General features: G+C 34.9%; 1 protein-coding gene across 3 annotated transcripts; it reads right to left on the bottom strand.

Moving 5' to 3' along the window:
* Window positions 1-8: 8 nt before the first annotated feature.
* LOC117242924 (SPARC) lies at window positions 9-9,396 on the bottom strand. Of its 3 annotated transcripts, none has more exons than XM_033509987.1 (6): window positions 9,212-9,396; window positions 3,751-3,833; window positions 3,293-3,508; window positions 2,530-2,751; window positions 1,372-1,722; window positions 9-576 (listed from the first exon to the last, which is right to left on the bottom strand). In XM_033509987.1, the coding sequence occupies exons 2-6, from the start codon at window positions 3,823-3,825 to the stop codon at window positions 517-519; spliced, it is 924 nt and encodes a 307-aa protein (XP_033365878.1). In that variant the 5' UTR covers window positions 3,826-3,833; window positions 9,212-9,396; the 3' UTR covers window positions 9-516. The 3 variants fall into 3 exon arrangements, with proteins under 3 accessions (XP_033365878.1, XP_033365879.1, XP_033365880.1); XM_033509988.1 differs by lacking the exon at window positions 9,212-9,396 and adding an exon at window positions 4,204-4,348; XM_033509989.1 differs by lacking the exon at window positions 9,212-9,396 and adding an exon at window positions 4,275-4,293.
* Between the last annotated feature and the right edge of the window lie 2,382 nt (window positions 9,397-11,778).

Raw genomic sequence — 11,778 nt, 5'->3', positions numbered from 1 at the left:
AGACGAAAGAAACTGTATCACTCTTTATTGATAGAAAGGCAGTCACATAATAAATTTATACAAAAGGTATGTATGTATATATGTGTATATATAGAAAATACGTACGTTGTTGCTACGAGGATAATATCAAGATTATACTACAGGGAGAGGAAACGAGCAGGTGTATCGCGTTTCTATTTGAACCATCATATGACAATAAACAGTTCCCAGGTTTTTAAAGAATTATTGTGGAAATAACGCGAGTAGAGTCCCTAACGTACACATCTCTATATTATTAGAGAGCACTGTCTAAAACTGCGGTTGGCACGACCATCACGGATGGGTTGCAATATCGACGAGTCTCTGCGCAGACATGCGCACTGTTGCGTGCGCTTTACTTGCAACTTTTCCCGCCATTTTTCTCATTCCTCGCCCTTTCATTGGTACTGTACGTCGTGTGTTTACCCTCCTTTTTGTTCCTTCCGTTCATTTATTCCGTCGTAACCACTACCGCTTATCATTCGAACTTGTCTGTAGTTAGTATTGCTCGGACTTCTTTGTTTCGGCCAGTTCGTCGCACTTATCCTCCAAATCCTCCTGCAATTCGAATCAATATCATTTCAACAGTACTATTACAGATCGAAATGTTTTAGCAGATAGATAAAACAAGCAGCATTTCACAGACTTCTAAGTAACATATAACACTGAATAATATCATTAGTTGTTTTATCTTAATTATATGGATAGTTAAATTCTTATTCCAATGTTCACTTCTGTTTATTTGTTTCAAAATATTATAGTGGATAACGGTATATGTAAAAGAGTAAAAATTATTTTAAACGAGTAGACAGTGAGAGTTTAAAGGAAGGTTGTATCACAATATAAAAACCTTATTGACAATTATTCAAAAGTGTATAAAATATATAAAATAAAAGTTTCTTTAAAAATAATTTAGAAGGTTAAGTTTGCTATATGAGAACTATTTAAAAATCTTGTTATTGTACATAACATATGTACATTATACTTCATCTGTATAATATATTGTTTACCAGTATCTATGAAATTTTTAAAATTGATTAACTCTCTAGCAATTATAGAATTTAATATCATAATACTCGTATTCTTTAAACAAATAAGGTATATCAATTCCTCTATTACAAAATGTATAATTATTATAATTAAAATTAACGTTTTCCATGTAATATCATTAGAAGTTTTAATAATTAAGATTTAATAAATTGTAATCATTGCATTCCAAAATTTATTCATGTGTATGGGAGTATATTCGTTTCAAATTACTAACTAATTAATATTATAAATTACTTTATAATTAATACTAATTACTAATTAATAACTTAAAATTATTCATTTATAAATATCAGGGATCGTTACCTCGTTAAGCTCTAAACATTTGCCCCACTCGATAAGGGTAATTTTATGGTCGTTGTCTCTGTCGCAGGAGTCGAGGAACGGTGCAATACAATGCTCGAGAGCCATCAAAGGTGCTTTAATGGGGAAAAGTTCGTGCCTGGAAACAGCTCTGTCATGAGGGTGACCATCTAAGTCGCACCATTTCCAGATAGCGGCGTTAGTCCAACGCAATGTATGATTTGTTTCAGCTTCCCGTTGCATTTTCAGATAATGCGATGGTAATTCTTGACGATCAGCAAGATCTCTCATGATATTAAACAGCCAGTCTCGCATTCGCCTTGGGAAGTCAGCCATGTCTTCCTTTTTGCACTCCTGCAACGCGGCAAACGGTCGACGTTAGAACGAAACTATAAGAATACAATTAATTCACCCGTCTTCGAACTATTTTTTTTAATTTTTGCTAATTCCATGTTGCACTGTTTAATTACAAAGCTACAATATACATATATAGTCATCCATAAATATATTTATATTATAATTAAAATTTACTTTTATAAATATATTTATTACAATTTAAATTAAAGCATTACAAACATAATCATCGAAAATTTCATGTTTCTCATAAATAACCGTACAAACTATTGCAACTTTCGTTTTGTATTTCACAAATAAAATATTTTAATCGTAATTTATCCGATGTTTATTCAGTTACGCTACGTATCTTTACGTGCAAATTTAGTTAAAATTTCCGAAAATCGTTAAGTTTATATATCTATGTACTAATCTTTGTTTCATAACAAAGTCATGAACACATTCCCGTTTAATTATACGATGAAGTAATCTAACGAAATGGCGTTACATGAACGCAAGGACAGATATAAAATTACAATGAAATCATTTCTATGGGACAAGAATAACAATAATACACGATAGATAAGATACACTTCTATTCATGAATAGCATTCCGTTATATCAGCCAGTGATAACTGTAGCAGATACTTTACCAATACCAATGAACGCTTGTTAAGATTTATGAGAAAAATATTCGACTTTTTCGATTTAAGCGCAGCGTGTACCACAAACGATACGAATTTGTTCTTCGTATCGTGTGCTTTGTATTATATTCTTTATAGAAATTTAACGTATCCGAACTCGTCGGTGACGATGGTAAGTACTTACAGGCATCTCTCGGCATTCACCGAAGTATACGACGTGAACGTGTTGATACTTCTCGGCGTTTCTGCATCTGGCGTCGCCGGAGTCGCAGAAACAACGCGCCTGGTAGACCTCGCAATCGCTTCCGAAAGTTTCATTGTGATTAGTGCAAACTTTTCGCCTAGGATCGACCTCTTCGTCGCATACCTCAACGCAAACACACTCGGCGGTGTCTTCGTCGATAGCCTGAAACGATCGTAATCCTTACAACTAACGAATTTCTTTGTTGGATAGAACGTTCGAACGTAAATGTAACGTTCCAAACGAACGCAGTACGAAATCTTACCAACCTTTATTCAAAAATTTTTAAGCAACACCATCTTTTATAGTTTGCGTACTGAATTCCACGAGTTGAATAGAAGATTCTCAAAGGCCGATAGCGAAGCGGATTCGCGAGAGATACATTTTTAGACAGAATATTACACAGAAGTATCTCGAGCGAATCTTCGAATATTTCAAATAATTCTTATATCTTTAAAAAAGATATATTCTTACAAAGCGAAAGGATTTAGTGGACCTACTGTCTGGCGGAGCACTTTTCGTACTTCTGCGTTTTTAGACGCTTGCGATTGTAAACAATCGTAACAAATACATGTTATAAAATTGAATAATTGAGAGCCGAACATAGTCGATTTACGGTGATTTGGGTAATGACAAAAATACAGAAGAATTGTTGAAGAATTGTACGCATCGTGGTAATAACATGCGATTTCGGTCTCTGACAAACCTTGCAAACTCGTCCTGCGCCACAGTGTTTATCCATGCACGGATCCATACGGAGCAAGCTCTGAGGCTTCGATCCAACCTCGTTTCTGCCATCTTCGACGGTGACCTCAGCATCCTCCGCTGCCTCGGCTATTTCATCAGCCTCAAGCATGTTCATGACCTCATCTTGAACGGTGGCTTCCGTCGTGGTTGTGCGACGGCGATGTTTTTTTCGTCGCTAAGAATCGATAATCGTAATAGGCCATGTTATTAATTCGTGTTATTATAATTTTCTAATTTTATGAGTATCGGTCCGCGTGAAATAAACTCTGTCGTGATTTACCTTAAATTATCCAACATGTTGTGTATAAATTTGTTACAAGTTCGTCGTTTGAATATTTACATTTAAAGAGATAATTGTAATACTGTAATAATTCGTATGTGTATATTTAATTTTTATATATCTTCTGATCAACTTACTTGTTGGGCTGAGACGTCCACCAAAAGGGACACTAACAGCAACGCAAATAAAAGGAACTGCAGTTTCGTCCGCATTGCGATCTCTGCGACAAACAATCGATCGTTCAACATGTGCGTGTGAGCTTAAAATACATATATTTAAAATAATGTGAATTTTCTTCTCTCTTTTTTTATCGCTTAACGCGTTGGCAGCTATTCCATCGTTGGATGGTATTCGAAAGACATAAGGAAAGAGCGGATTTCTGTTATTCACATCGCCGTTTCATAAAGTTCTTGCGCGGTGAAGGTTTATTATTCTAACGCGATCGAAGCAGATTTTTCGACAGAAGATCGTTCGTGCAGGATTCTACGGTGGTCTAATTTAAAAAATGTCCAACAAAATATGTATTACGTGCTCGATACAACCGATCCCGTTTGGGTTAAGCAACGTGTCCAACGATAAATCTCTGAGACCTTAATAGGAGCAACGAAGCGATAACCCAGATACTCGGAAATCACAATTCTTTACAAATGTTCGTAACTACCCGAATGCGTATTGCGAGCACGCAATTCTCTTGCCCGATTTCTTACGCTCGTAAATACGTCGTACGACAAATGCGGATGATAAAACCTATTTATGCGGTTGTCTTTATTAGTTTGAATTGATGACGAGAAACGAAGGTCGCGTTGAACTCATCAACCAAGTATGACAACGCCTACTTCTATTTGAAAGATCTTCGTTTAATTCGAAATGTTTTGTGATTTCAAAGCAGCTTCGTAATTCTTCCAACTAATATCCTTCTGTTCGCCAGAGAATTATTTTTAAAAAATTATTTTACGATTTTAAAACAACACCTTGCTTCTTCGAATTCATGTCGTTTTATTCGTAGAATCTTTTACTACTATTTTATAAAATACTATTTTTTAATACTATTTTATAAAAAGTATTGATTTAAATTTGTCATGAAGAATATTGAAAACGCTATTTAATTTACAAGTTGCGTTGCACCCTTATTAAAAATAGAGAATTAAAAACAGAGCAATTGTAAATTACATTTCGCTCAGATTATTTTATTATTATGGATTTATTATCTCATATTAATTGATTAATTGTGCAAAAATAAATAATTACCATTGGAAAAACACGTGGAGAAATTAAATGTCTAATACAGAATCGTAAAGTTTGTTTAAGAAAAGATAACTCTGCTTTTATTTTTGTATACGTGTTTCGCTTTAGCACGTGTAAACCAATTTGTGACTTAAATGATATTATTGCATTTTTCTAAAAACGTACTAAATCCTCTTTAACAGATTGTAATAAAAAATAGTGATAAAGTGTATGTAAAATGTGATCGCAGAGTCCTTGTACGATCATTTACAGCTACAAATTAAAACACGTTTCCCTAGCTTCCCTAGCGGGTTAACTGGCTAAATATAGCTTGGTTTATGCGTAAGGTTCAGTCGGTTTGATTACATTTGCAGCATGAAATTTCCGTTAAACAGAATCGTTAAATATGTAGGGCTATCGTTACACGTGTTACATCAGCTGTTTCTTCGAATTCTCTGTTTCTCTCTTCAATCTAGATTTTGAACATAATACAGTACAACCAGTATCTTAATAAAGGAACTATGAGTATTCTTCGAATCTACGTTAAATGTAGCTTTCTTCTTTTCCTCTAAAAAAAAAAAAAAAAAAAAAAAAAAAGGAAGAAGAAATTCAACGTTACATCCGTACCTTGTTAAGTGATATATATATTTTTATTCTTTCTTTTAGTCTCTGTCGTGTATTAAAATGTCAGTTACTATTAGTATGCTATGAGCGAGTATGTTTTAAATCTACGGTAAGTATACCTTTTTTTCTTTAACAAAAAAGGGAAAACAAATTCAACGTTACATACGTACCTTGTTAAGTGATATACATATTTGTATTCTTTTTCTTAGTCCCTGTCGTGTATTAAAATGTCAGTTACTTTTAGGAAATTAGTATACTTTAAATCTACGTTAAATGTACTTTTTTCTCCTTCTTTAAAAAAGAGGCGGAAAGAAATTCAACGTTACATATGAAAATTGTTAAGCAATACATATGTACATTGTTAAGTCAACATATGTACATCGCTAAATTATACAAAAACATATGTATCACTTAACAATTTATACGTTTTTCTTCTTTTTCTTAGTCTCTGTCGTGTATTAAAATGTCAGTTACTATTAGGAAACTATAAGCGAATATACCTTAAATCTACGGCAAGTGTATCCTCTTCTTTCTTTAAGAAAAGTGTAAAGAAAAGTCAACGTTACATATGTACATTCTTAAATTCTACAGATGTTGTTTTTCTTTTTCTTAGTCTCTGTTCTATGTTACAATGTCATCATTTTCGAAACTGAAGAAATCTGAACTTTTATATCATTCTCTTTGTGCCATCTTTGTTTCTCTTGATTTGATTTAAAATATTTAATCGCTATTTCGTAATAATTTGTATAATATTACTATTTGAAAGTAGTTGAAGCTATATTTACTTGGAAGATAAAAGATACAACTTTTTGAATATTTCAAGATATTTTGAAAAATAAAAAGATGCTAAATGGAATACTTAGATTAAGAAGAACCAGTATAGTGGCTTTGTTTTTATAATCAAAACCGATGGTACTCGGAACGTTCTACGCAGGAGACTTCAATTCCTCGAAGAAACGTATCGCTACTTTCTTCTACGAAATCGCGTTAGCTCTACAGCATAACCGTACCCTGCGTATCATGTAAACGCTCTAGGACGTCCTAATCTAAGTTTCTTAAAATTAAAAATAGTTTCAAGAAGCTATTTCGTTAAGAAAAGTAACATTATTCCAAGTGCCAATTCCGAGCGGATATTCGACGCGATTTTTTTTAAATTTCAATCGTATTTTACTCTTATTAACTTCCTCGAGTTTAAAGGAGAAAAAAATGAAGTAATCGTTACTCGATGATTTTTCGTCGCAATTTTTGTTAAAACGGCAAACATTTCTCTTTTTTTCTTTTTCAAAAACCGCAGCGTGGTTAAAATATTGCAAAAATATTGTTGAACCTCTGGTAGAGTGGGAGTTTGTCGCAAGTATGTCGCGACAGAAACGCGAACCAGCACGTTACGGCTTATGAAACGTGGAGGCGACTGTAGGAATCGCGGATGACCCGGTTTTTATCGCTTCTCTGATCGGCGCCCACGAACCCGCGTACGTAATCGTCGTCACTCGAAGCCCGAAGAACCATATTACCGCATTGTCTTCTTAACAAAATTCCCAGCTACGATGTACAAACCCTACCAAATAACGACGACTTACATGTCGAAGACGCGATACTGTTTCGTGTCCTATTACCAACGCGGTATCTTAACAGTGATAAAAGAGGAAGCTTTCCAAAGAAGACGGTAGAACGAAGTGATAACGAAGCTCGTCCTTAACCACTGTGAGTCGTTCCAGTACGAACTCTGTGTTTTCGCTGACCTTCGTGGAATAGATTTAGATATCACGTTCCATGATACTGCAGAAATTCGAGATCGGGTCTTTCTATACCCCGCACATATTTGTGGCTCTGTGTGCGAAATTCTAAATAGGATGCATGTAAATTATGTAACGTTCGAAATATAGTTGTTTCAGATTACGGCTTACACGATCGGTTAATAAATTACGAGCGCGCGAAGATTGGGGTTAGGTTGGAGTTACGTCGCTGAAAAACAAATTGCAGAGAAAAGATTGTAAGGATGTTCGATAGAATTACAAGCGTGACAACGTCGAATATCCTCGCAGTATCTTGTTTTTTTTCGGAAGAAGGATGTTGAATTTCCGTTCCAAAAAGCACAATTTCCGTGGTGTTCGCGACAAGATAAACCAGTTGCGACAAACGCCCACTATTAATACGTTTACCGAGTATATTTTCAGATAACGTATACATGTAATTGCCGCTTGTGTTATAGAAACAATAAAGCGTATTTATCTATTAAATTATAAAAAGATTTGACTTCACTTCCTGGTCGGTGAGCTTAATTAGATAATTAGTGACACTTCCGTGTAAGGAAGTTGATACATACGCAAAATAACATTGTTTTAAATAAGAAAGCGTAATTCTTAAAATGTTTTATTCGTTGTTTAAATCGAATCACAGGATTTTTATAACTTTCCCGTCAGTCGAGTATCTCGTTCCTAATGTCTCGTTTCGAATATGTGTATTTTAATGTAATCTAATATAAAATGTAGAGTGCAAAGTAAAACGCGAATTTACGTTTCTATAATTTTGAAGCAAGAATTTAATGGGAAGAATTAAATTTCACGAGTAGAGCGGTTAATGTCTAATCGGATATATCGCATATCGAGATACCAAACCTACGATCTCAGCATACAACGTATGATAGAGAATATATATTTTTCATATTTTTTGTTATTTCGAAATTCGGATATATCTGTTGCAATAATTCATATAACGTAGCAGAACTAATCGTTAATTTTTTAATTAGCTTAACGATATCTTATTTCATATGTATTCATTTATATGTATTCATAAATATATTTCGTATTTGTATATGTATTTTATATCTTGAAATATTATATTATATCTTAATATTTTATTAAATGAATGAAAATTTATCATTCGAAGATGTTTGAAAGAGAACTGTTATCAACAGTATAAGAAACTACAGATCATCTATGTATAGCACACCAAAATGCAAATGTATCTATTCGTCTGCGATAGTTATATCAACTTAGATTAGCTCTTCTTTTTCTTAATAGTATAACGTAATCAATTGATGTCAGAAAACATCATAACGTGATGTGATCAAATTACCAAGATCTCTTATATACTTTCAATTCATCGTCAATTCGTATTATATACTCTTTTGTCTACGACAATTTCCAAAGATAACTTCCATTTAAATAATATTAAGTACACGTTCACTTAATATTGATTTTACGATTATTTCTATTAATATCTCTTCGACATCATACGCGATTACCTCAAAACCAAATAGAATTATTTCACCGTTAATTACGAACACCAAAATCAAATAGAATTACCTAACCACGCCTCGAGTATTTCTCACATTAATAATCCGCGAGAATTAGAAAAACGAAATCACAAAGGCTCTGCACTCGACAGCAACCGAACTCACATTACCTTAAGCCTCTTTCCTCTATAAATCCAAAGGAGCGCTAAATATTTATTTTTACAAATACATCTTCAACTTTCATAGTTTAACAACCATAGTTTATAGACAAAGCGACCGATAAAGCGCGACATAGTTGCAATGGAATTCCTGCTGCTTGAATATCATCTGCGATAATTCGCGAAAATCGAGAAGGTAAAATTTCACATCTGTTATTGAGCAGCAATCGAGCGCAAGTTATTTTAAAAAGGGGCGTGTAATCGCGACGGATTCGCGTACATATGCCCGCAAACCGTAAAGCGGTCGCAGCAAGCGCACACCTGTCCGCGCTATAGTACGGACGTGTTATTTACCTCGTATCGTTCCTTTCCCTTGTTGCCGGCGTTATCTTTCTGTCCTTTCTCCGGCCGTTTTTGGGAACGTTCAAAAGAGCCCTCCAAATCGGTCGCTGGACCGGTACTGACTGCGGGCAGTGCGCGGAGGAACGACCAGCAGAGACTATCCGAGCTCGCGGACTCACGCCAAACAACCAGAGATGACCTCATCGTTTTTCTTTCTTCCGACACCCCCGTTTGATCTTTCTGCCATATGCACCGCTTCTCGTTCCTCTTCTCGCTGTGGAACCGAGTCCCTCCTACCCGAACAATTACGCAACGTAATGTCCCGTACATACGTAACCGGCAGGCCTCGAAGTTTCTTTTTCGAATAATCTTCAACCGGGTAACGTTCGATTCAAGTTCTGCTCGGTTCCATCGAGCTTCTATGTAGCAGTATACGGCGGCTCGTAAAAATATTCCGATCCTTGTAGAAACTCTTTACGTTCGATACGGATCCGTCACGCGTTTGCTTTATTTTTTATTTGCTTTATTAACATCGTAGCGAAGCGAGGCTGTTACGATTATGTTGGTAGATCTCAAAACTAATCTGGAAATAGATGTAGATGAAAGCTATTTACGAAGACTTTTGTATGTGAAAGTATGTATTTTGCAGGAGCCGAGCAAATATTTAAATATTTAATTATCTAATTACGGCGATAAGCTTCGATATTCGGTGGGATTACCTTTAACAATTATTACATGTTTAAGGTGTCTGTTTAGTCCGTACACCAATTTTTTTTTGTTAGTTACATAGTCACGAACTAAGGTATTGGCACACTCTCTAAGGTAGAAAAACTTTTTTTAATTCAACCAAAGTAGCTGAATTTTGTTTTCTTCTGAGAAGTTGGGACTAGTTTACTAGGTGACGGGTAAGAAAGATTTTAGGAAAGTTGCAGCTTTCTGCGCGTCTTTATTTAGGTTTGTAAGCACAATTTAAACAACACATTTTGAAGAATTATGCCAGCTGTACGTATGCTGAAAATTTCATCGAAATCGGTCGATGCAGAAACGAGTAACAGGTGTCGAAAGATGAACAAGAATATGGATTTATTAGTTACAGGCCGAAAATCTGAATTTTCTGAAAAATCTGAAACAGCAATTTTCATCGTTTTTGTCCGTCTGTAGCTCATAGCAATATTAACCGGTTTCGATAAAATTGTCAGTACATATATAACTAACACAGATCTACAAAGCGTGCTTATCTCAGTTTTTAAACCTTCGTTACAGTTTCAGATAAGAAACTTGTAAGAAGTGACTTTTACTATTTTTCCCGCGATTCTGACCGTCTGCAATTTTTTCAAAAAATATGTTTCGCGTCATCTCGTTGGTTACGAGATTCTTCCTAACTCGTCAAAAAAGTCTAACCTAAAAAAAATTATTCGGTTCTAAGGAGTGTGCCAACACTTTCGTTCGTGATCGCATCATATGTGTGGTGAACATCTTGTAACGTTTAGTTCAACGACTCGCGAAAGTATTCCAACGCTTATTTATAAGGAAATTTTTAACTATATCATTACAGTTGCGAACGTACTGCACGAAACTCTTCGAAACGTATTGTTAACAAGTGGCGATTATTACGACTATAATAATGAAATTTTTAAGCAATCTAAAAATGTACGTGAAAGTTACTTTTCTGAGCGACCATACTCGTTACTCGTATGACCCTGAAGTGTATTTCGCACTTATTTGTTCTATTCACATGTTTGTTCTGTGACATACACATACGTGGAATTATCTAAATCGCATCGTGTCACTTACGTTAAGCAGAGATTTAAGCGGTAGATGTGCTCTAATTGTCCGCAAAAATTCGTCTCTATTCAAGTGACTATCGCAAAGATTATAAAATAATCATGGAGTCGCTCAACCGTGTCGAATGATTTAGAAATTGCGACGATTTAACAAAACGCCAACAGAATAAGCTTAATGGCACGAGCAAGTGTCCTCCGGCATTAACACATGCACTTTCACAATAACCAAAACTTTTCTGATAATATCGACTATATCGACTAATATGTCATAAAATAGCTCGTCAAATAACTTGTCCTAAAATAACGTGTTAGCCATAATTTCGATATTCACCTAACAATATGAATTTTGTAAAGAGAGTAAAAAAAGACCTTGCAATAAACGTCATGCCGAATCGTGTGTACGTAACCACGCGTACTAAACTTGTTTAAAATCTACCATCACGAAATGTTCATAATTTGGTGAATTTTTTATAATGCAAAATATTTAGCGTGTGACGTAAAACCGCTGTAATTTAAAATATTCATAGAAAGTTTAACGCCTCGCTCGATATTCCGTATCTCATAGAATTAGAGTTCATCTGTCTACGTGCAATTAAAAAGTAAAATCAATCTGCCGAGTATAGCTCGTCGGATCGTCGCGATGTTTTTACAGCAGTTTCGATAAAATGAAACTGTTTGTCCGTTAATTTTTACATGTGTATATTTTTATACTTCGCACTACGTTACGCCGCTGTTTGATGTTCGAGTAATCAGGTCATAAGGAACTGTATCAAGTGATCGCAAATAAACGTCTAC

Source organism: Bombus vosnesenskii, unplaced genomic scaffold, assembly GCF_011952255.1.
Source record: "Bombus vosnesenskii isolate JDL3184/JDL3185 unplaced genomic scaffold, Bvos_JDL3184-5_v1.1 scf7180000016281, whole genome shotgun sequence".
NCBI classification, from domain to species: Eukaryota; Metazoa; Arthropoda; class Insecta; order Hymenoptera; family Apidae; genus Bombus; species Bombus vosnesenskii.
The sequence above is the reverse complement of the archived record's forward strand: the minus strand, read 5'-3'. Positions and strand labels throughout refer to the sequence as shown.